Raw genomic sequence first — 26,118 nt, forward strand, 5'->3', positions numbered from 1 at the left:
GTATTATTTTATAATAGACCTATGAAATTGGATATAAAGTAGTGAAATCATTAAAAAAAATCTATAAATAGTTACATGAAATTCGACTGCTAAAAATATTAAATGAAATTAAACTATACAGGAGGCCGCTAACTGTATTATACAATATTATACACAGGAACGCACATCACGTTAGACCATAGAGCTATTATTATACCTCTATGCGTTAGACACATAACGCGCATCGCGTATGACACAAAATGGCTTCTAAATTCTCAATGTCGCAACTCTTTCTATCTATGGCTCTGTACTTAGCAACAGAAGGTACGTTGGGCACGAAGTATAGGAAACTTGCATGGTTGAAAAGAAGGGCGCCGCCTACGTTGGGCACGACTTCCGCCTCATTTTTACAATGCAAGAACTCTATCTTGTACTTCTAGTATCTTTGGTTGGCATTTACATTACAAAAAAATAGATAATTTAAAAGATTCGAAAGCAAGTTTGACATTAATATGTAATTATAAATTTTAATTGCTCAGTTTGTAAGCAGGCTAATTGTTAGCTTTCAATTGAATAGAATCACTTTTGCTATAAATATTGGAAAATATAAACTTCCTGATGACCATAGAAATTAAGAGTCGAAATGATGAATCACAATTGTATGTCTTGACTTGGAGTTACTTGATATTTCTCTTCTCTTCGCTTTCCGTTGTGCATGAATGATTAGACTTTTGTTCAATTCCCTTTACCGTACTAAACCAATTTAATGAATCTGATGAATCTCCCAACTGTACCGTAGTCAAGGATTCGAATCAACTCATTTGTGTTCCTGAAAAGCGTTGTATTTACCAATTATACTTATAATGTATGTCAACATAAGATAAATTAGTAGGCCTATATCGGAACCTAAAATCTGAGGCTAGAGGCCAAATTTTCCTATGATGAAATGGTGATTTCAAAGGGAACATGTTGATCTGATCATAGAGAAAATCTGTTCTATTTTCTCTATGATCTGATTAAGCCATTGAAAGAACTGTGGCGACGCTACGGGGGGCAAGGAAGCATTTACTCCCATAAAATGTCCCTTCCCCCAATGAGAAAACAATTATATGTATTTTCTTCATATCAGTAGACTATCTACATATAAAATCGATTAAGTAGCTTTTGAAATACCAAACTTTTTTTTTTCGGGGGCTCCGCCCCCTGGATCACTTCCGTATCATCTTATTCGACGCCCGACCCGACGCACTTTGCTCTCGTCGGGGACCTTTCCCCCCAAAACTGTACCTCCCCCCCCCCACCTCCAGAATTCAGACGCTGGCGCCGCCACGAAAGAAGCAAGTAAGGTCATAGGGAAGGGCTATCTGTTTTATTGTAAAATATATCTAAACCCGACAGCAACTTCTTTTATTCGTTGTACAGCAACGAAAAGGAGAACAGAATCGAACTTCTGTCTAGGCCTAACTTGGGTAAATAGCTTTTTTAAATGCCTTAAATATGACATCTCTGCTGGCTTTAATCACTTTAGGCCTACCGGTCTTTCTGTCTTCCCCTGCAGCTTTTTGTTGGATTTAGGTCTAATCAGAGTGCTAATTCTGACTTAGGCCGCCTCTCCCATCTTGGGTTTGTAGAACTCAAAATGACGATTCTTCCGTCCTTAAATCTATCACGATGATATCTGTTTGTGGCTTATTTTCATAACTAGGCATAAAAAGATTGTTGAATTAATTATTTGTAACCATTATACTTTACATTAAATTATGCTGTAGGCATATAGTATTATATAAGGCCTATTATGAGGTTTTATATACTATATTTTATATACTATATATTTTTGATATAGTCCTATTCATTAAACACAAAATTATATTATCTAATTTTCTTATGGAGGCGGGAACCATGACCCCTGAACCTCTGGCCCCGGTTCCGCCTAACAACCGACTAAACCGCCGGTAGTTACGCCACTGATAATTATGACGATGCGATGACGATAAAGATAATAAAATATGATAATGATGATAATGACGACGACGATGATAATAAAGATGATGATGATGAAGATGATTTGTTTTTTAAATAAAAAAATAGATGCTTCATTTTTGTATACAACTATTTGTTCTGGCCCTTGGTGTATTATAATGAAATTAGGTTAATGAATTACATTACAGTTGAATCATTAAGCGTCCAGTTTTGCATACCTGCGTTACTTGAGTACGGTACGTCAATATTTTACGAGGTCTTCCTTTTATTTAATTACCATTAGTCAAATTGAAATATTCCAATCCTATAACGGAATAATGCTGAAGTAGAAGAAATATAGTCTTGAGGTTAACCACGTGACCCTTCAAAAATCATCGTATCAAACACGTAATCGTTAAGTCAATGTAATGAGTGTCACTTAATCAATATCATTATTTTGAGTTGGAGACGAACCAAAATTTCAGTTATGTAATGGCTAACAAAAAAATACCACTCCTTACTCGTTATTTGACACCATATTGATTTTCCAATGATCTAAATGATGGTCTTTGTTTTTTTTCCCTCAGATGTATTGTTATTTTTAACCATTGTTGAATAAGTGTTATATTGACTTGATTATTTGTCTTACCTGAAGTCTCAAAGCACTTTATTTGTTTATTGACATAGTAATCATTATTATTAGGACATTTCTCAGCTCACTGCATGAAATAAACCAGTGCAATTAACACTTGGCCTCTTACCTGCTTCACTCTTGGAAGGAGAGAAACAACATATTATATACAACCCCGATTCTTAATTAATTTGTTTAAAGGGCCAAAAATATGTTTTGAGTTGTGCTCACAGGACAAATATAACGTCTGAGTAATTAAGAAACTCGTTATAATGTTTTGGATAATTTCAAATTCTTCTTTTTGGTGTGCTACACAACAATATTGGGGTAGTGCGAACATTAAAATTCTGTAACTTTAAGCAAAGAATAAATATCAATATTCTGTTCACACTCTAATATACGGTAAAGAGAATGTTAAGACAATAAGATAGACTAGGAAATAGGTGTGATATCGAAATTCCAAAAGAGCAAATGTTATAAAGATATCGTGTTTCCTTTCCTCTATTTCTTATGTAAACCCAGATTAAAAATTTTAAAACGTGTCTACAATGTATCTTTAGGCTTCATCAGTACTGTATTGCGAATGCATCAAGGGTCAATTAGTGAATTGATTAAATAACGCTTTTGTATCATCTGCACACCTTTATAGTTTAACCTTACAAAGATTAGACAATAATTGATATAGAGAAAACACAAAATAAAAAAAAAGATGTTCTCTGCCTTATAAAGTATAATGAACATAACCTGATGAAAAAAAAATCAATGGGAAAAAGTCAGAGGAAAAATACATAGCCCGGGGGAATAACTCTCCAGGTGGAAAAGTCCATGGGGAAAATTAGTACCGTAGGTGGCAAGTAGCCATAGTGCTATTTTTTTACCATTAAAGCGTTTTCTTGATTATGACTAGCAAAACATATGAATAGTGGTTCCTATTTTATGAATAGCCAAATATTTTCTTGATTATAACTATCGACCCCATAGTATAGAGAAAGGTAAAGTTATGACTAGCGAACCTTAATACGAGGGAGCTTGCCATTGCCTTAAGCCGGGCACTGTCGTCGGCCGACACGATTCTATGAAGAACGCAACGCGATGTCGCGTTTTCTTGATTATGACTAGCAAAACATATGAATAGTGGTCCTTTTTCTATGAATAGCAAACTATTTTCTTGATTATGACTTGCGAACACATTTATAGAGGTAATGTTATGACTAGCGGACCTTATTAAGCGAGCTTGTCATTACCTTAAGCCGGGCACTCACTTTGCCCTGCGGTCGAGTCGTCGGCCGACGCGATTCTAGGAAGAATGCAACGCGACGACGGACGCACGTGAGCGTAACTGATCTTTTTTAATGACTATCCGTTCAAACGACCACCGAAAATCAGCAGATGGCGTCGCGTCGTCTAGCGCTCATAGGAAAGGTCGTTGGATTCCTTCGTCGTGTGACGGTCGTACGATGCAGTGGCGACTTGCAAAACAAGCGTTCCGGGCCTCCGTCAACCCCTTCCACATCATATTTATCTATGCCTAAGCCAAAGATCTTATAACATCCTATATATGTGAATACAAATTCGGGCATGCACTCTCTTCATTGAAATTCAAGTATGTTATTTCAGTAGAATAAATTATTACATCGAGATGATCCAACATCCCTTAAAATTCGTTATTGAAAAATTGAGCTGGAATAATAATCTGCTTGACTGAAATTTGCTATGTTGATGAAATAAGCTGTTAATTCTATTTTTAATTTCACTTATGTGTATTATTTGATATGAACATTGTTTGAAATTAAAAGGAATTGAATTGAATTGAATAAATGGAACTCTACACCAGAAAAAAGCGCAAGAAAAAAAAAAATACGATGTAGACTGCTACCATTTCAGAACTACGTAAAACTTATTGCAGAGCAGCGCTCATTTCTATTGCTGAATAACTTACTTCACTAATAATTATAACATACCGGTAGTATTTATTCGATTAAACGCCAGGGGCATTTACTGTTGAGAAGGGTTTGAGAGGGGCGTTTATTTTAAAGTGTAAAATGGATACGTATATACTCAAACAAACGCGCCTTAATATTATAATTTCTCTGAAAATGTGGAACTACTATAATTACCGTCAACATGTTATTGCGTGATCATAAAGACTAGTTGATCCCAATGGTGTTTTTCAACAAGGCCGTCAAGGCATTGTTATAACTCGACGAAACAGAAATTAAAACAAAAAGGTAAAAATAGACTAATTAAAAAAAGTCACTTTAGGGCCTATTGAAAGGAACTTAACTGCATTAACTAAACTGAATTATCGTAAATAAACTTACATTATTAACTATAATACTTTAACTGATTTTTATTTTCATTTTAAAATTGGAAATTGTATTTGAATTTTTGAGGTCATCACTAAGTTCATCCCATAATTTAGCACCTCTGTATGATAAGCTACGTTTTTTTTATAGTCTGTTCTTGGTTTGGGTAGTGTTAAATTATTTTCAGATCTGGTGTCATAGAGACATTCTTTATTATGGAATCTGCTTGTTAGGTATGTTGGTACTAAATTATTGGTAATTTTGAACATAGTGATGGCCTCATTCTGATACAGCCTCCTCTCAAGGTTATCTAAGTTAAGACTCTGCTTGGACTCTGTAAGTCTTCCCTGCTAGACTCACTCCTAGTCCTCCTAGTTATTATGCATTATTTTGAGCGCCCCCGGATAACATGACAATATTCAAAATAGGGAGCAACTAGTGATTTATACATTGTGCGTTAATATCTTTTGGTAAAATAGAATTTGCTTTTTTTCAGGTAGTAGTAAGCAGTGCCTACTTTTACATATTCAGTATGGTAATTCCCATCAATATTCATATATTCTCTCCTGTCAGGAGGAGCGTTTAAAGTGTTATTTTTTCCTCACGCTATTTCCCATCTAATCTTGATATTCATTTCATACTAAAATCCCACGATCACACCACGCTCTTTAGGGTTCATGTTCGCACTTCATTCTTATGCTCACTTTATGTTGAGGCTGCAAACATCTGGAACGATCTTCCTGTCAACCTCCGTTTAAGTCTGAACGAACATGGTTTTGAAAATACGGTTTCACAACATTTTACACTCTTCATGGGAAAACTAGATAACGGTGATTTTTTAACTTGTGCTGCTTGCAGTCTGTTTTACTGTTTAAACATCCTGTATATATTTTTAATTTTCACATTTTGTAATTATTCCAATTCTAAACCGTATTTTAAACATGTAGGCTAGTTTTTAATCATTCCTTGTTCTTTTTGGTATTTTAACATCGATTTAAACTGTGTGGTTAGCAAAATGAAATCCTGTAAACCCATTTTTTTAACTTTTGTCTGTAACATTTTTTAAAATCTATTTTATCAATCTTTTTATTTGCTATTTTATTCTGATATGTTGTCTTTGCCTTTGTGCTGTTTTGTTGTTATTGTTTGTTCGTTTGGTCAGGGGTTTAGAGGATACCCACACCTTGTGTTGAGCTCTCAGCCCATGGTGTCCTCCAGGCACCCCTCTGGTCCTTTTCTGATTTGTTGTGCCGAATATGTAATAAATAAATAAGCGGAAGCGGTTTGGCGCGTAGTGGGAATGGTTTGATTAGGCCTACCCAAATTCAGATCGGTGTTTCAATCCCAGCTGTCTTAAGGAGTGCTTCATTAATTTTTTCACCTCATCTCCTATTATGGTGACTCTTATATTCTAGCTTATCAAACTTGACCACCCAACTTCAATTAAATAGTTTTTTTCATGAATTTTCTGCTATTAAAAAAATTTTAATAGCAAAAAATTTAATATGGGGACCAAGTAGAGAGCAGAAATCTTTATGAATAATTGACTTCAATTAAAAAGGTTTTCCTCGTAAATTTTCTATTAAAAATGTTAAAAGCAGAAAATTTAATATGGTGACCAAGTAGAGAGCAGAAATCTTTATGAATAGGTCTAATTGACTTCAATTAAATAGTTTTTTTCATGAATTTTCTGTTATTAAAAAATGTTAATAGCAGGAAATTTAATATGGTGACCAAGTAGAGAGCAAAAATCTTTATGAATAATTGATTTCACATATTATTTATGTACTGCTTCTTATCATCAGAATCTTATTAGCATTATTAATAGGCCTATAATGTGTTGGGAATGATGTTGTATCCATTAATTTTGTTCACAGTCATATAGACACGTTTCGGATTATGTTTCAAATACAAGAATATTTATTACCTTGACTTTTGATTTGAAGCGTTACACCCGGCTGTCAGGCATATGAATGGAAGGGGGTGGGGGGAGACAGGGAGCCGAAAACGGCCACATATTACATTCGGAAAATTGTCTTAAGGAGTGCTTCATTAATTGTTTTCACCTCATTTCCTATTACGGTGATCCTATATTCTAGCTTATCATGGCCACTCAACTTCAATTAAATAGTTTTTCTTCATGAATTTTCTGCTATTAAAAAATTTTAATAGCAGAAAATATAATATATGGTGACGAAGTAGAGAGCAGAAATCTTTGTTTTTACATGAATTATTTATGTACTGCTTCTTATTTAATTGAAGATAAAAAAAAAACCAATTAAATAGTTTTTCTTCATGAATTTTTGCTATTAAAAAATTTTAATAGCAGAAAATATAACATATGGTGACGAAGTAGAGAGCAGAAATCTTTATGTTTTTTACATGAATTATTTATGTACTGCTTCTTATTTAATTGAAGATAAAAAAAAAAACTACTAAAACGATTTACCAATATTTGACATATCCTACCTGCCCATACCGGTAGTAGACTAGACATGAGGGAAAAAAAACAACTTGCTGCACTTCTTTCAATCAGACTGATTAAAGTACCGCAACATTGAACTTATGAATATTCTGAACCTTCCAGGTATCGAAGGATTATGCTTAGAAATATTAAAAAGCACAATCAAGAAGGGGACATAATACTCTGTAATACACTGAAAAACAAACAGCCGCGTGTTCCTTTAGCCAAAGCTTAAAAAGCATGATCAAGCAATATTTCATCGTAATTAAACACATAGGCCTATTATAATACAGGTATATGCAAATTTTCTTCTTTTGTTCCATAGGCTAATATAATTGTTTACCAAACCACAGTGGGAGGCCCACCATACACATTGATTGACATAAACAATAATAAATAATAATAATAATAATAGGCAATATAAATGTAAACATTTTTGTACTAATTAGAAATAACAAAAACATGCATAATGTGAATCCATCAGGCCATCATTAATATTCTCTCACTTCAGAAAATTCCCATCAGCCTTTACTTCACGATCGGAGAGCATGGACGTACATGCATTCTCAGCTAAAACGGACCCACGAGGAACGCTCTCATTACTGGTTTTGTAGCGACACTGGGGCAAAAAATAAATTATTTTCGGAATAAGATACAAATACCGTAGTTACCAACCTAAGAGATTTGAAATGCGTTACTACACCAGTTGGCTGGGGGTCAGGGGCCACCACGGCCGCCTCCAGGGTCCAGGGGTGGAGCCCCAGTGGAGTCCGAGTTTCAGCCAAATATGCCTAATCAACAGTTGGTGACAATGAACGCGCAAGCCCGCACGCGCCTCCAAATCCTACTAAGTGCGTGGTTGCCTGGGTTGTTTTGGTATAGAAAGAGAAATATTGTCGGTGAAATGATTCTCGAATTAGATAACGAAGCTCTCTAATGGCTCAAGTTACTGCATTACCGTCTTTATATTTTTAATAAAACCAATTTCTTCTATTTATAAATACATTTTCCACTGAATTCGTGATAGTGCTAAATGCGTAACAAATTTATGATCACGCATGTGTTTCTGCAAAATGCGTGTTTCATTCAAAATCACTTTGAAATGCGGGACCGTCCCGCACGATGTGTTATATTGTACCTTTCTATATACGAATTGTCAACAATATTGTGTGGAAAAGGGGCTTGAGATTATATTAAAATTGATGTTAAGACTGTAAATTGCCCCTTTTCAACTATACTTGCACTTTCGAAAGAAATGTGCATACAAAAGGATGTATTACACGGGAATATAAATACAAAAATAGGAACGACTACATATAATCTACATAATAGATATAGGTAAAAGCATGGAAACATTTCTCAAGCCTAATTGCTAGCAATGTAAACCAAGCGTAAGCTATATAAGCTTTTAATTTTAATTAAAAAAATTCTGTACTTGGCCCATATTTTATCTTTAAATTTGTTTTTATATATTTGTTCGCATTGTACTTTGTACTCTCTCTTTCATTGTTTTTTTTTTTTTTATGGACGAAAATAAATGTCTTTTGAATTGAATAGAATATATTGATTCACTTTATGAAAATTAATCACTGGTAGTAGCACCTCATTGAGTAACTAATTTGAGTAAATAATTTATTAAACAAGGTTCACCAGCAGTCTATGCTGGCGCGCTTCAACAAGTGGAGAATGGACCTCTGGCTAAAGTTTGAATAATAAACTATATAAAGTTACTCAATAAAGAGCTACCATTGTGATATACATATATATATATATATATATAAATATATCCTATAAATATATATATAGGATATATTTATATATATATATATATATATTTATCTGACTAACACGGTCCCACATACTATCTACTAGTACTATACTTTTTATGTCTCATTACTTCCGGTGGTGGTCTCAAATTATGTTATTTCCACGGCCTGGTGCTTGAAAGTTGACGGACTATATTATTGTGCACATGTAAGTTGGTTGGTGTGTGATGATCTATAATGGTTATTCAGACGCCAACATTGTGGCATTTTGGATATTAAGTAAAACACTCGAATAGACAATTTGCCCATTTAATTTTAACCACGCTCTTTTTTTTCTTATGAATGTTTTCTTTCCCGGTTGACAATGCAAAACAGGTACGATACATAATATGGTTACCTGATTGTTTCATCCTAGCCCTGTTGTTAAATATTTTACAATAAGCAATTGTATGATATTAAACTAAATAAAGGAAAACATAGAATTGCAAAACTACAAAAACTTCTTCAAAAGAAGAAAGAGTTGGCTTCCAATGAACGTACGTATTTTATGTTATTAGAGCATTCTCACGAGGGCATGACATAGCTTTTGAAATAATAACACTAAAAGTGTCGAAGTAATGTATATATTCTGTTATAGTTTACTATATAATTGATATTCCCACACCGAGGCCTATATACAGTTATATTGAAATTATTAAACGAATAAATTGGACTATCACATAAGCCCTAATGAATGTCTATAATACAGCATATGTTTCACTAAGAAACGGGTATCCATATTATATTGAAAGCTATGTAAGAATATTAAGGTATTGACGAGATATGGTGCACAATGTTGTGGTTATTGGCGCGAGATATTTCAGGTTTGGCAGTCATAGAAAATATACGTGACTGTGTTTGAAACCGTCGTCGTAAGATCGACATGCAAGTAGTTCTGAAAGTTTTATTAAGAATGCCGTAAATTACTGGGTTACACGCAGAATTTGCCATAGCTAACCACGTGGTTGTCGTGAAATACCAATCGGGTAGAGGGCAATTCTCGAACATTAAGCACGCCATACTTATTACATGAGGTATCCAGCAAATGAAGAACGTTCCTATAACAATTAGCAGCGTGAACGCAGCCTTAGTTTCTTTACGCAACTTGGTTTTTGCATTCGAGGGTTGGGCAAAATCTAGTGCTGCTACCTTGCGCAGTTGTGCACGTGCAACTTTTAGTATGTTCAAGTAAGCATACATCATGGAGACAAACGGTACCCCTATACAGCAAATGAAAAGAGTTATTGTGTAACTCTCATGGTTACCCCAATCTACAGTGCAGATAAACTCATTTGATATATAAACATATGTTGACCATCCGGTGATCGGAAGAACAGCAAAAATAAACGCTTGAAACCATGTCCAGCAAACTACAAACTTCAATCTGTTTTCTGTTAATTTCATGTCGTATTTAAACGGATCGGTTATACAGACATACCGTTCTACCGATATCGCACACAGAGTTAGCAAACTTGTCGAGCAAAAGAGAACCGTCGTGCCGCCCATGATATTGCATAGCGCTTCCCCGAAGACCCATTCATTTAATATAGAAGACACAAGAATAACAGGCATTCCAAGCAAACAATTCAGCAAGTCAGCAACGGCCAGATTTGCTATAAAAACATAAGATTTCGTGTGGAATACAGTGTTTATCTTCAAAGCATAGAGAGTGATGGCATTTCCAATTAAACCCGACAGAATTATAAACAACATCAATCCACTCTGGAACACCATAGCGATCGAATTGTATTCCAACTCTTGGTCAGTCGAATTCAATTCCATCATGCAGTATGCTGTAGCCATATCCGGATGTATGTATTCATATAATAATTTGTGATGACCAGTGTAATATAATACAAACTATTCCGTATACGTGTTACCGGATTAAACTTATCCTAAACGACTTGCTGGAACTCGGAAGCATCTTGATTCGAAGACAATGTAACTGTAGATTTTAAAATTCATACTAAATTTAACTAAGTATGTCCCAGAATTATTTTCCTTAAAAATAAAATCGTTTGGTTTGTTAGAAATGCGGAGTTGTGCCAACCAGTGTGAGAATCCATTTACAAATCGATGCATAAAAGTGTAAGGCCTTAGCAGTACGTACTTTATTTATTCTAAAGAAAGTGTAACACCTTCAATATTATAAAATGACCTTCGTAATACTTTGTTGTTTGGCAAACCAACAAAGATGATTTCGAAAATTGTGCATCGCAGTCAAATCTCAATTAGGTAATAGGCCTATGAAGACCTCATTCACCTTTCCTCGACACAATGAAGGATAGAACTGAAGTACAATATATTCCAAAGAATATTTCAAGGTAAAAGAAATCCTTGGTAAAAGTCCATTTTGATAAAGCATCTTTGTAAAAATTTCTTGAGTATCGGATGGTCTCGGATTCCACTTGAAACGAGTATGATGAGATCATTAATCTTACAGATTGCTAATGGACATCAAATAAAATGCACAGTATTTTAAAATAACAGCTACAATGATATCAAATAAAGCAAAATCTAATCAAAGAATGATCACCAGAGCAAAACTTATCGACATGCGCTTCTGGCTTAAGATTGTTACATTTTTATTAATATTGACAAATATTGAGGCAATTCTTACGTACGCTCTTCTTCAACTGAAGGGAATCGACCGTTGTCTCGCTTGTTGATTTCAGTTGAAATTATGACGACAAATACACAACTGTATTTCAACCATAAAGTATTGTTTGTCTGCTTCATTATGAATCGAACAATCAAGTGATCCATCGTCCAGTTAGAGGGCGCTATAGCATCGGAAGTAATTTAAATAAATTGAGCAAGTGCCTGATTGCAGCCACTACAAGTACCATGATCTTCAGATATTTAGAATTACAAAAAAAAAAATTACTGAATAATGAAATAAAAAAATGATAAAAATTAGCCAAAAAATAATATAAAAATAAATAAATAAATAGGCCTAACATAAAAATGAATAAATTAATAATAATAATAATAATAATTATTATTATTGTCTCTAAATCGGATTTAATGTGAATATCTTTTGTTATTTTCCCTTTAACATCATGTTATTTCCCCTTAAAGTCGTTTTAAAAAAAATTGTTCTCTAATTTCTCCATTGCCTAAGTTCACCTTAAGGTAGGTATTCGTAACGTGATAATAATACAGTAATAATAATAACAATAATAATAATAATATGTTGGTGATAATGATGCCTATATTGAGTGATCACTGTCACAAATTTCTCACTACAGACATACATTAGAATGGTTACAAATACTAATTACAAGAGTAGAGTGACGTCGACGACTGGTTTGATCAAATCATAACTTGATTAACCATGAAGTACAAATAACGTGGATAATCAGTTGATAGTAATTGCTAGCAATGCATCCATTCATAAAATTAAATTAACGTTCTACGTCAATATTATAATTCAACCTGGTACTGCAAACCGAACAAAAGAGCATGCTCTCGATCCCAGTACCAAACCGAACATTTTTTTTTCCGTTAGTCTACCCATAATATATTCGAAACAATCGGATTAATTTTTATGTATTGTAACATTAAATTCTGTTTATGTTTAGATTATGTATATTCGAAAAACAAACTAGACAAAATTAATAATAAGATATTCGAACTAAACTGCCCAATCAAAGTTTATATTTATATAAAAATTATATTCTACAAAAAGTAACACAAAACAATATTAATCACTTTTACTTTGAAATGTATTTATTACAGATATTCTTTACAAAATATTACAACGTTGTCACATCGGTGGAAAAAAAATTAGCTGGAATTCTGTCCACACTATAGAACCCATCATTTTTATATAACGTAATGTAGCCCATAATATGCAGTTTTCGCCGCACGACGTTAACCTTAACGGATGACGTCATAATTTATTCATCTTGCGTTGCGGAGTACGTTAATTTCAGGATTTTACGTGCTCGACGCACTTTAGTTACGAGTTTGCGCATGCGTATTTCGATTTGTTTACAATAGGAGTGGAGCTATCACGCTGCATGTTGGGTACTGACGTTAAAGTTAAGGTTAACATCGTGCGGCGAAAACTACCTATTGAGAAAATTACAGGTATTAGGGAGTTTTCACAAGCTTACGCTGTCACAACATAGGCAATTCGTGCCTTCTGCATGAATCGAGGATCGTATTCAGCTCGTAGGCCTATAGCATAATATTGTCAAGGATGCTGTAGGCACGAACGACGATAACGATAATGACGTGTTCGTAATCGTTATTATTTTCGTAAGGTTGTAAAATCTCTCTATTTGTGAAATAAAACATATAGCTTGGACAGAGCTTTAAAAAAAACCCCATTAGATTACAGGTTATGCGTCTACTGTAAAAAAAAAAAGGCCTACACCTTGATGTGTGTTTATATCTATCACTTGCCAATTTAAATGCAAGTATTTACACCTTAGATGGATGCACCTATCGAAAATCATCGTAAGCATGAAAAGTATAAGAGTGCTATCCCCTGCATTGACCCTCGGTTCTAAGTCTTACTTCAAAAGTACAGGCATATTACAAGTTAACGTTTATCTCCGTTAAAATATACTTATAAGTATTACAATAATTTTATACATATACTTCGCATTGGCCCTGCCAATATATTATTAAAACAAACGCTGGTGAACATTCATCAAAGTATTACAAAATAAAACATGTTTTTACAATTTGTAACAATCTACTTATGTTTTGCAGCCAACACCAAAATGTTACATTATCTGAAATTATTAAATACAGATACCATAAATTAAAGGAAAAAAAAAATTAAAAAAAAACTAACTTAGAAGCTCTATATTTGTTGACGTGAGTAGAATAACAATACCACAATAGTTGACTCTTATTATAATGGCCTTTCCGCTAAACCCCGCCCCTTGGATACGGTTGCCAAGGTCCAACAAAACAATAGCGTAAACGTACGTAAACACATGCTGCGTTTGTGGGATAACACGCGTGTTTGTAGGACATGCGCGTATTCCCATTGATTGGCCAGTTATTGACACTATAGAACGGTCCATTATAAAATATAAAATTACATAAAAGTTAAAACCATACAATTTCGCCAGATATACTCTTCTGACGAAATTAGTCCAATTTCTTTTCTGTTTAATTCAGGATTTTTAGAACAGATCATGGTACTGCACCAATAATAATAAAAACATTTTCAACAATGTGTATATTATTTTTTATCCCTGTGTTTATTGTGATTTGTTGTACTACTGTGTTTATAGGAACTGAATGCTTTTATGTGAATAATTTTAAATTCTTTCTTTTTTCTTGCCTAGTTAGTTTTTGTGCATAATTGTATATTTTTAAGAGCATCAAATAAATACAATTTAATCATATTATTGATAAAGATCACAGAACGATAATGAAAAAATAATGAAAAAATGATACGAAAAATAACAATAATAATTAAAATACAGTAAAAAACATTGTAAAATATTTGATTGGTTAATTATTGTTTCTAAAATACTTTAATAAAATATTCCCTTAAATATGTTTAATTTAGTCTATGTTTCTCTATGAATGACAGAAGCTGAAATCAATAGATAAAATTTACATATAAAAATTGCTTTGTACCAGACAAAGCACTCATTAAAACATTACTTAACACTAGAAAAAAAATTAATGACATTAATAATTAATAATAGTAACAATAACAGTATTCAAAATAATAATAATACAGAAAACATCATACAAACTACACTGATTACTGATAACCCCAAAATTATTGGTAATATTTCCACTGTTGAGAAATGTTATTATTCAAGGTAATCACTTTAGATAAATAGACCCTTTCTACCAAGCAACGCCTCTTGGATAGTGTTGCTAAGGCCCAAAAATAAAGACTTCTGAGTGGTCAGTTCAATTGACACTTCAGAAAGGCTATTGGCCCGATTCAATGAAAACTTTAATCCGCTCTTTCAAAAGAGACAATTAATTTACAAAATTCTAATGAGAAAAAGAAATTAAAGAAACAAATTCAGGTCTTGCTAATCTATAGGGTTAAATTGGTTACCAACCAATTTAAATGTCTAGCCCTGATCAGACAATTAAGAACATGTGACATGTCTAAATATGGTCATGATGACATCACATCATGACCATATATAGGCACATCATGACTATATATGTGCATAATTTGTAGACAGGGCTTTAGCAAAGGACATAGCAACTGTATCATTAATGCATCTTTTATTGGCAAGAGGAAAATTTTCTTGTTCTAATTTCAAACAAAAACACAATAATGAACTTAAATATTCTAAGTAAAAATTGAATTTTGAGGTATTTCAGCCAAACATTGATAGAATCCCTTAAACTTTAACACCAAAAAATTCATTCAAGATCCATTTAAATTAAATTATTTTAACTTAAAAAAAATTACTTTCCATCATATGCGGTGTGTTTTAAGAATACTTTTTTTTAATCAGTAAAAAAATGGAATATGCATGTGTAGAACAACCATACTGCTTATGGTAACATCTTTCTTATGAGTTTTTCAATAATAAATTCTCAGTTGCATACAAAAGGTCATATAGTGATAGAGTGGATTTGCAGCACTACTTTAAAGCACATTAGGCCTGTCAGTTACTCCTTTCTTGTTAGGTATTCCACAAATAATTTCATTGTACATCAAGGCCTTGTTACAAATCAAGGGAAATACTGCTACTGATTGCAATATTTTATGAAAGATAAAATGTAACCTTAAAATATAAATAATGATGATGATGGCAAAGCTATCACTATTTTAATGTCCAGACAGTCATTGGCTGGCGCAATTCAATAGACAACGCAGTAAGTTACAGCGTGTACATCGGCCGACAATCCTATGACTTCTGTGCGATGGAATGTGTGCTCAATTTTATTAGTTTGACTAGCATTCACACAAAGCCTTATTTGCTAAGTATTTTAGGCTATGTTCAGACACAGCGAGATATACGCTAGTGTAATGTTAATCAAGTGGTGTGAACTTGTGTGTGGCGTAGCGAATGCCAGTATTACGATAATCTACCAAGAGACCCCAGATTAGCGTACCCCACTGAGTTATGACAATCATGCATCAATGATTTTGAACTCGGCCAGGATTTGATCAATTACAATAAGCATACATGTAAAAGGAAATAAAATGGGCTATTACAAATACTTTGCATTTAATAATTGCCCAGTCTGAACATCTCGTTAGTTATGCCATGGATTAACCTACGCCCAGCGTTAGATATGCTTGGTGTATCTCTCAGGTCTGAATGTAGCCTTAGTCAATACCAGATAAAACTCAGGCACTGTATTGATACAGCTTACAAAATATGGTATTTACGGTCCACTCTATTCAAGAGGTATTGGGTTAAGCTGGTGTAACACTTCCTGTGTAATTTACAATTAAAATTAAGAATGAAAATGAGGTAGCATATTGAACATTCAATAGGTATGTGATAAAACTAAGGTATCAATAGAGGGCGCTTTTTCGTCTGGTATTTATTGTATTACCTAATGAATAAGGCCACATATAAAGGCTAGGTGATCTAACTCAAAAACATCATAGTTTTTATATGAGAATTATTAAAAATAAAAATGAATGATGTCACAATTTTCACAAAAAAGCATTACTGGTCTATACAACAGAAAAAGTTAACATAAATAAAATATTACAATTAATGGAGTGCAGAGGTGGTTTGGAAGTTCAAGTGCCTGCCTTCATATCCCAATGTATTGTGTTCAATTCTAAAAATGCACATTTTTTTTTTTTTCAAAAACACCTCCACTCTCCCAGCCTGCATTGAGTCTTGGAAATAAAGCATCAAATGTTCCCAATAACATAATAACATATTAATTAAATGCGGGTATGTCGTAATACAGGAACAATTCTACTAACAATTTGATTACGTTTTCCAAATGCAGCAGATATGTCTGTCACATTCAATTTTGCACGTTTTTCTCTTGAATCTCAATTTGTGAATGCAGTTTAATTAATTAAAAGCACACGAACTAATGAAATGGTAAACAAGCTCACCGAAGGATAGTAAATTACAATTAGCAATTGTCCGACAAAACGTCTCTCACGCCCACGGTGACCTTTGTGGCAGTTTCACATATGAATGTGGTAACTACAGTGAGCCTACACTCATCCGCCAAAATTCAAACATCTTGAGTCAGACGTTTGGCAATTGGTTGTAATCCAGAAAGCCATGAGCATTGCTTTTTAGAAAAACATACTAGCTGAGAATTGCAAAGTAAAAATTCCTGCTGCATGGTTAACAGCATATTTCATGCAAATTTATATATATACATATATAAATATGCATATACATATAATTCATAAATATAATTATATTTTTCACTTCAATAGTGGAAAAAAATTTCATGAATAACAGTTAGACCTGAATTGGTTACAATACAAATGCTTTGGACTGCCAGTAAAATACAATTGATTTAAAAAAAAAAATTAACTAAAAGAAAAACAAGGTTCATTGAACTTTTCGCCCTGCGATCCAGCACAAGCACCTTACATTCACCCCTAGTGGAACATCTAATATTTTTGGGGCAGTACATGTCCCTCTGTTGCAGTAAAGAACTCCAACTTTTCCCTGAAAGAAAAGTAAGAAAATGTTAATAAATTGTAATTTTTTTCTTTTGAAGTCATTAAAATCATCCTATAATAATTTCTAAAATGTGATATGCCCATATTTGGGAGGACTAACATGACATTATCATACCCATATATGGGCACATCACACAAATTTTTCACATAAAATTGGACGGACAGTGTGGACAGAGCTCTAAAGTCCTGTCCACACTATCAAATTTCATTTGACAAAAACATTTGACATGCTTAAATATGGTCATGGTGACATCACATCATGACCATATATAGGCACATCATGACCATATATAGGCACATCATGACCAAATATGGTCATCTTACCTGAACATTGTGATATCTCCCTGACTGCTTGAATTCTTGGCCATCTGGTGAGCGCCTTGGATGGTCTTCTTCATCAGACGGTCAGACTTCTTCGCCTGCTGCATCTCCTCGTGGCTTTGATGTCGTCGCAGGACCTCCATCTCCGCATCATCTAGAAGTCGTTTCATGATGTTGTTATTGCTGACAGACGTCGGCATTGACACTTCACCTGAAGAAGAATTTGAATAAAAAATTTTTTTAATTTAAAACTATTTTACGTTTCGTGATTATTATACAATTTCTGGGCACTTCATATTTTGAGGGAAATGCAGGATACTAAATGATTGATCATAATACATGTCATATCACATACATATACCAGGCGCGGATCCAGTAGGGGGCCAGGGGGGCATGTGCCCCCTGTTTTGCCACTAGATTTTAATATTTATATGCTTATATTGACTTTAGTGTTACTCAATTATCTATTCTGAAATATGTTGTGCCTCATCAGATGAACTTAGTTATATTGGGACCTGATATAAGTGACTACATTTAAAATCCTAGTGATTTGTACAAGATACAAGATATTATTGTAATAAGGAATATACAACATTTGGTTCCAGTTGCTGAACTACTTCATTACATTGATTTATTTAGTTACAGTTGCTAAAACACCTGTATACATTAATGAGTCAGAAACTGAACACAGAATCGTTATTAAAGGAAATAAATATTTAATTCTTAAGATAAAAAGAATGTTTAAATTTGGTTAGTTGCTAAAATAACTATATTAACGTTCATTTAGTTTCACCTGCTAAAAGACTTCACTTAATTAATGATTCATTATTTATTTCGAAAGCCAACACAGAACGAAATTTAAAGGAAATATTGTTTCATTCTTTTAAGATAAATGATATATTTAAATTTGGCTGGAGTTGCTAAACACTTAACTACATTAATAATTTATTTGGTTCCTGTTGCTAATCAAATTGAAAGGGAATAAATACTCAATTCTTGTAAGTAGACATTTCTTGTAAATTTACCTTTCATTTTTGCCTCCTCCATGCAGCGCTTAATTTCTCGTAGTTTGTCGATTTCCTCATTCAGCATAAATTGCTTCACGCGCGACGCTTGCAAGTCCATCTCCAGATCTAGCGATGTTTTTTGGTACACTACATTTGCTCCCACCGGACGTGGTTCAAGGATTTTACTCTAAAAAAATTGAGAATTATTTCAATGACGATGTCATTTTTCTTTTTATATCTTTGATGAATTATATATCATAAAATATGGATAATCGTTACGAAAGATGTTAAGAAATTTACAATGTAAACAGACACCTACTTTACATTGAAGCCCATGAAATCAATTTAGAAAAGCAAAAAATAAGAAAAGATATTATTTCACAAAGACAATATTACTTTGCTTAAGAATAAATGAAAGATCGTATTGGTAACTTGTTTCTCTCAGCTAACAACTCTGGGTGGCCAAAAAAATACCCAGTAGTTTATGCGCTGAATTAATTAGCTCACTCTAAAGTGTTAACAAGCACACGATGATGGATCACCATGAACTCATGAACTTTACAAATACATATTGAGGCCGCTATTAAAAAAAAAATTCTGAAATCATTATTACTGGCAGTCAGAAGGTGGTTCACCAAACAGCATAGCAAATCAGCCAAAACTAAAGTTGTTCAATCGATGTATAATTATGCGGTTGGTTTTTCCAAATTTTATTACGAGCAGTAAAGTCTTTAAAGTGCTTACATATCAGTCAGAAGAAATTCCACATTATCACATGTCACCTTATCATAGCAACATTCGCAAACTTGTCACTGTTGAGTGACATGAGTGTGTTTACATGGAATGTTAAGATGTTATGAACGATACCAATTCCAATTCTATGACTCATCAACATTTAGGTATGTAGGCCTATGTTCAAGTATATGGGAAAGAGTATGTGAACTAAATCAAACTGGCTTTGCCCAACTTAATTTACTGGCTGTGGCAAGATTCTAAAATTACAGCACTGAATCGTTCATATCAAATGGATCAAATTAGTTAACAATATGACTGAGAGGCCTGGATTGCCGGGGGTCCCGAAACATCTGGTCCACCAGGAGGCGTTCAATTACTTTTTTCTGAATAGTGTTCTTGTTACCTAACTTGCACATTGTGCTACATTATACATGGGAACAACAGTTCTAGGGTCTCTTACAAAACAATTCTGTGCTATAAGCTGTATTTAAAAAGGACGATCAACTTGATGGGTAGAATCAGGGACACAAACATTGTCATGCTTCAATGCACGCACAGACCGTCATGGTTCACCGCACACACAGACCGTCATGGTTCACCGCACACACTGGTTAATCAGTTTTAAATAACTGCACTATGCTGTTTAATAAACTCTAACTTACCTTCTTCCACCTGATACTTCGTCTGTCAATTGAATTCCTCGTGAAAGGTTTTCTGTAGAGTGGCATTGCGCTGTCACTATCGCTTCGATTTAACTGGAAAAAAGTAATTAAATAATTATAAAACATTTAATAATAATAACAGTAATTTTGTATTAGTAACCTGGACAATGTTACTTGTACCCTGGTCAATTTTAATTGAAAATATGCAGCACATTTTATGATGCACCATATTTTTTTCCTAACAATTTAGTTGAGACCCCAGAGTTTTAAGACCACAATAGAAACAAACCTAAGGCTGCCCAGATCATGATCAAGATTTCCTAAATGCATCTTGTGTTAATTTTATATGAAATTGTACTTTTTAATAATTAATACCATAACTACTACTGGTAATTAACATATTTAACCAAAAAAAAAAGTATCAATTACTTTATTTTCAGTTTCTTAAATCTATTTACATTATTGCAACCTAATTTTTTTCCAATTTCGTGAGCTGTTGTTGTCCAATTAATGAATGAATAAGTGAAAGACTAAAATTACCTGACATATGTAATGGGTACCAGGATTTGCAGAAAATGTTTTGGATCTTGTGACTGTTGTCGGAGTTCGCAGGTCTTGGATCGACCTAGGCCTCATTCCTGGCTGTAGCTGCCTGGCAATTTCAGGACCTGACATGTCTGTATTGATCTCCTTGTCGATCTTCACTCCATTCAGGGACTGTAGGCTTCGGCTGTAATTCCGCACCCTAGGATCCAAGTGGTTGAAGCCAGAAGTCATTGGTATATTAACGGAATGAACTGATAACGACGTTAAGTTCCTCTGCTGTTTAATGTGAGCGCTGTCAAATGAGAATGATCTTAATGTAGAAAAGAAACAAAACAATCACCATATAAGAAAATATATGAAATAATGCAAATTTGATTAAACAAAAGAGTAACAAAATCATATAGTAAAACATACATATAATTAAAAAAAAAAGGGTTCCAAGATGGATGAAGTCATGACATCTAATTATATTCTGTTGTGTCTGGTGAATCCCATCGATACTGTAGATTTACTTAGTTTGCGAGAAATCGATTATTATTAGAGTTGCATGAGACTTAGGACCCCCGAAATAGATTTGGCTACTAATTTTGTTACTGGAAGTAAGGCTTTTCATCTAGACATATATAGTGGGAGTGTGATGTTGTGGTTTACTTTGGGCTTCAAACTCTGAGGTCGGGCTTTCAGTACAGTTTAGTCTTTGGTTTGCCAATGTACTTTATCCAATGACCAGTGGTCATAATGCTCTCGCGATTTGGTAAATTAACATATATATTCAAGTGATTATTAACTTCTAACACATAGTGAATCGCAATATAACCTTTTTAAATATCTTACCTAGCATCTAATTGGGTGTGGTCTACAGCTCCCACGGAAGCCCTTCGATGGTTGGTGCATGAGTAAAGTCTGCTAATGTCCATCTCACTTGCCTACACAAGAAAAAATTTATGGTTCGTCAAAATAAATTTTCTCAAGCTACCTCTACTCTGAGAAGAATCAAAGGCTCTTGAAGAAAGTAATTGGCTTCTTTATGCCATGGGACAAGTTGTCCACGTAAGCCCTGAAGCATATAACCCCTTCTGCAGCAAGTGAGCACTTAATCCCTTAAGCAAGCTGTTCACATATGTGAGGTCTCACCACGAAATGAGACGCATCGTAGGTGAAATCACATTGAGATAATCAACAAAAAAGGTCAAAGGTAACATTTTTACAAAATTTTGATTTTAATATTTTTGAATAACTTGATACTTATATTTTATGATTGTGTACTTTTCAAGTGAATTTTCTTACTAAAACAGTGTTCTCTTTGCATATTCTGTAATTCTAGGTTAGTTTATCTTTGAGGCCGATTTTCTCAAAACCTGGTTCTTATACACGTAAACTTTAAATGCTAACATCTCTGGATCTATTTATCCTAGGGAAGCTATTCAAAGACCAAATTAAAGCTTATAATGTGATCTACCAAAATGTAGTATAAACTCATTTTTTTATTTTCTTAACGATGAGACTCATTTTGTAGTGAGACCTCACATATGTCCTGACTAAAGTAACTCTTTAGGTTCTAAGCAACAGGTAGTTTTCTTCTAGTTTCTTAGTAAGTGAAACCTTGGTATTGTTAGGCCCGTGCCCTATGGTGCATAAATTTCACTAGTTCCTGATTCAAGTGGTTCTTTTTTTCTCTCTGATGCAACTGGTTCCTTTTGAATCCTGTATGATAGTAAAATCTCTATTCAAAATTTGGAAGAATTATCTACTTACACATAACCTGGGGTGGTTGGATGTAAATGTTAGGTTTGGAGTACTCTGCGGCTTGCTGGTTTCTGATGTTCTTAGCCTCCTACAGTTAATTATGTTACACCATGTGATCCAAGGCTGCAGTGAGGTGCTGAACGGTGACAATGGGATTTGTGCAACCCCCTTGAAAAAAACAGTCAATTCATTTAGTTTATCAATAATTTAAAATCAAATAAATACATAAACTCATACTTAACAAAAATATTCAAAAAGGATTCTGATTTAATGTCATTGTCCTCTTCCGGTCCCTACACACAATAACATCCAATCAGAAATTTGGAATTTGTATAAAACTGGTGTAACAATAGAAACGGCCTATTAAAAGTTAGACAATATTGATAACGTCAGTAACACTGATTCACTTGGATATATGAGAGAAAATCCCCTAAAATAGCACAACAAAACAGACTACACAAACACGATTCCAGGAAGTAAATATCTCATTACACCAGTACACAATCCCATATACTTTTCAAAAATGTGTGCTCAAATAATTTTTGCCACAGAGTTAAGATGTTAGACACCCATGGTTTAATTTCTCATCCAAGAGTGCAAGGAAATTATACTATTTAAGTGTCTTACTCAAAGATTGGCAGTAACAGGATTCTAACCAGGAAAAATGCACTACAAGCATTAATTCCACCTCACTCATAAAAACTTACCAGGCACTCCTCTTCATTCTTCTCGTTATGACTAAAAGCCAGGAGATGTAATGTGAGGTTTGCCAGTATACTGCTGGGTATATCTTTGCATATGGTTACGCCAACCACGCCCTGCGACAGGTCGGCAAGGACCCCTGTTTGAAACGAACAGTTTTGGGATGGCGGACAAGGTGTAAGGTCTCCTTTGAGGAATCTAAACAACATAAAATACGATGAGTCAGGAATTCAATACAAAAAAAAACTATTACAAAAACATTAGTTCAGTAGTTAGTGGATGGACGAAGAGTAGCTAGTGTCGGTTTACCGGGTAGCTTAGACACAAAGATACCCTTAGGGAAGAAGAAAGTCCATGCATGAGCTGGTCTACTGTATGCTTTCAGCGTTCTATCTTCATGAAATAGCAGTAAATAAGTGCTGTAATGTACTGTAATGTATGTAAAACAATTTATCATATTTATTTATTTGTTTACTTATTTATATAGCAGCTTTGCATCACTGAGTGGAATACTTACACTGCTGAGCTCTCATGCAGTCCAAGGCCTTGTAAATTGACAATTTTCTCCAAGCTGATGTACAGCCTGCCCTCCATCGTGTTATAGTTGAACAGAATCTGCATTTGTGTACCGTCAAGGTGATTTTCAATGCCAAGGTCCAGTTCATGCCTAAGAAATATAAAAAAATAAAACGATCAATCGATTTACTTAGGAAAATCCCACAGATGATTTTACACCTGTCTCTTATACACATCTAGATGTGTATAAGAGACAGTCTTCCACCTGATACTTCGTCTGTCAATTGAATTCCTCGTGAAAGGTTTTCTGTAGAGTGGCATTGCGCTGTCACTATCGCTTCGATTTAACTGGAAAAAAGTAATTAAATAATTATAAAACATTTAATAATAATAACAGTAATTTTGTATTAGTAACCTGGACAATGTTACTTGTACCCTGGTCAATTTTAATTGAAAATATGCAGCACATTTTATGATGCACCATATTTTTTTCCTAACAATTTAGTTGAGACCCCAGAGTTTTAAGACCACAATAGAAACAAACCTAAGGCTGCCCAGATCATGATCAAGATTTCCTAAATGCATCTTGTGTTAATTTTATATGAAATTGTACTTTTTAATAATTAATACCATAACTACTACTGGTAATTAACATATTTAACCAAAAAAAAAAGTATCAATTACTTTATTTTCAGTTTCTTAAATCTATTTACATTATTGCAACCTAATTTTTTTCCAATTTCGTGAGCTGTTGTTGTCCAATTAATGAATGAATAAGTGAAAGACTAAAATTACCTGACATATGTAATGGGTACCAGGATTTGCAGAAAATGTTTTGGATCTTGTGACTGTTGTCGGAGTTCGCAGGTCTTGGATCGACCTAGGCCTCATTCCTGGCTGTAGCTGCCTGGCAATTTCAGGACCTGACATGTCTGTATTGATCTCCTTGTCGATCTTCACTCCATTCAGGGACTGTAGGCTTCGGCTGTAATTCCGCACCCTAGGATCCAAGTGGTTGAAGCCAGAAGTCATTGGTATATTAACGGAATGAACTGATAACGACGAGATTGGCAGTAACAGGATTCTAACCAGGAAAAATGTACTACAAGTATTAATTCCACCTCACTCATAAAAACTTACCAGGCACTCCTCCTCATTCTTCTCGTTATGACTAAAAGCCAGGAGATGTAACGTGAGGTTTGCTAGTATACTGCTGGGTATATCTTTGCATATGGTGACGCCAACGACGCCCTGCGACAGGTCGACAAGGACCCCTGTTTGAAACGAACAGTTTTGCGATGGCGGACAAGGTGTAAGGTCTCCTTTGAGGAATCTAAACAACATAAAATACGATGAGTCAGGAATTCAATACAAAAAAAAAAAAAAAAATTACAAAAACATTAGTTCAGTAGTTAGTGGATGGTCGAAGAGTAGCTAGTGTCAGTTTACCGGGTAGCTCAGACACAAAGATACCCTTAGGGAAGAAGAAAGTCCCTGCATGAGCTGGTCTACTGTATGCTTTCAGCGTTCTATCTTCATGAAATAGCTCTACATAAAGTGCTGTAATGTATGTAAAACAATTTATCATATTTATTCATTTGTTTACTAATTTATATAGCAGCTTTTCATCACTGAGTGGAATACTTACACTGCTGAGCTCTCATGCAGGCCAAGGCCTTGTAAATTGACAATTTTCTCCAAGCTGATGTACAGCCTGCCCTCCATCGTGTTATAGTTGAACAGAATCTGCATTTGTGTACCGTCAAGGTGATTTTCAATGCCAAGGTCCAGTTCATGCCTAAGAAATATAAAAAAATAAAACGATCAATCGATTTACTTAGGAAAATCCCACAGATGATTTTACACAATCCTCAAGATTATGTTTTGATATTTTATGCCTATAAAAAAGAAAGAGGTCTAACAAAATAAAGGCAAATAATGCTAACAGCCACTGTCATTATCATCAACACAATATATTACAATTTTCTCTTTCGTGTCTAAAAATACGAAAATTATCAATCAATCAATCAATTTATAAAAGCAGAAAATGCTTAAGGGGTTGTTTACAATTTTCAAAATTTTCATAAGTGTACAAACAGTACTCTTTTTCGGT

At 34.1% G+C, this 26,118-nt stretch overlaps 2 protein-coding genes across 3 annotated transcripts in view; both read right to left on the reverse strand.

The window, feature by feature from the left end:
* Positions 1–9,198: 9,198 nt before the first annotated feature.
* On the reverse strand, positions 9,199–11,863 carry LOC117101381 (5-hydroxytryptamine receptor 1A-alpha-like). Its single transcript, XM_033241358.1, has one exon. The coding sequence runs from the start codon at positions 10,945–10,947 to the stop codon at positions 9,910–9,912; it is 1,038 nt and encodes a 345-aa protein (XP_033097249.1). The 5' UTR covers positions 10,948–11,863; the 3' UTR covers positions 9,199–9,909.
* A 991-nt stretch (positions 11,864–12,854) lies between these two features.
* LOC117101378 (protein KIBRA-like) overlaps positions 12,855–26,118 on the reverse strand; it is a 52,941-nt gene continuing 39,677 nt past the window's right edge. Inside the window, exons 14-22 of one of the 2 annotated variants that reach the window (XM_033241354.1) lie at positions 25,654–25,803; positions 25,146–25,338; positions 22,797–22,955; positions 21,876–21,967; positions 21,036–21,333; positions 20,496–20,588; positions 19,117–19,285; positions 18,095–18,302; positions 12,855–17,756 (exon numbers count right to left, since the gene is read on the reverse strand). In XM_033241354.1, coding sequence (XP_033097245.1) covers positions 17,699–17,756; positions 18,095–18,302; positions 19,117–19,285; positions 20,496–20,588; positions 21,036–21,333; positions 21,876–21,967; positions 22,797–22,955; positions 25,146–25,338; positions 25,654–25,803 — 1,420 coding nt within the window. In that variant the 3' untranslated portion in view covers positions 12,855–17,698. Of the gene's footprint in view, positions 17,757–18,094; positions 18,303–19,116; positions 19,286–20,495; positions 20,589–21,035; positions 21,352–21,875; positions 21,968–22,796; positions 22,956–25,145; positions 25,339–25,653; positions 25,804–26,118 lie in introns of both variants that reach the window. The other variant, XM_033241353.1, reaches the window with a different exon arrangement.

The sequence above is a fragment of the Anneissia japonica genome, unplaced genomic scaffold, assembly GCF_011630105.1.
Source record: "Anneissia japonica isolate Jap-2015-1 unplaced genomic scaffold, ASM1163010v1 scaffold288180_len126829_cov150, whole genome shotgun sequence".
In the NCBI taxonomy this organism is placed as follows: domain Eukaryota; kingdom Metazoa; phylum Echinodermata; class Crinoidea; order Comatulida; family Comatulidae; genus Anneissia; species Anneissia japonica.

Bases quoted from the DNA above. Each gene is read 5' to 3' on its own strand.
- LOC117101381 (XM_033241358.1), bottom strand. From the start codon at position 10,947: ATGGCTACAGCATACTGCATGATGGAATTGAATTCGACTGACCAAGAG.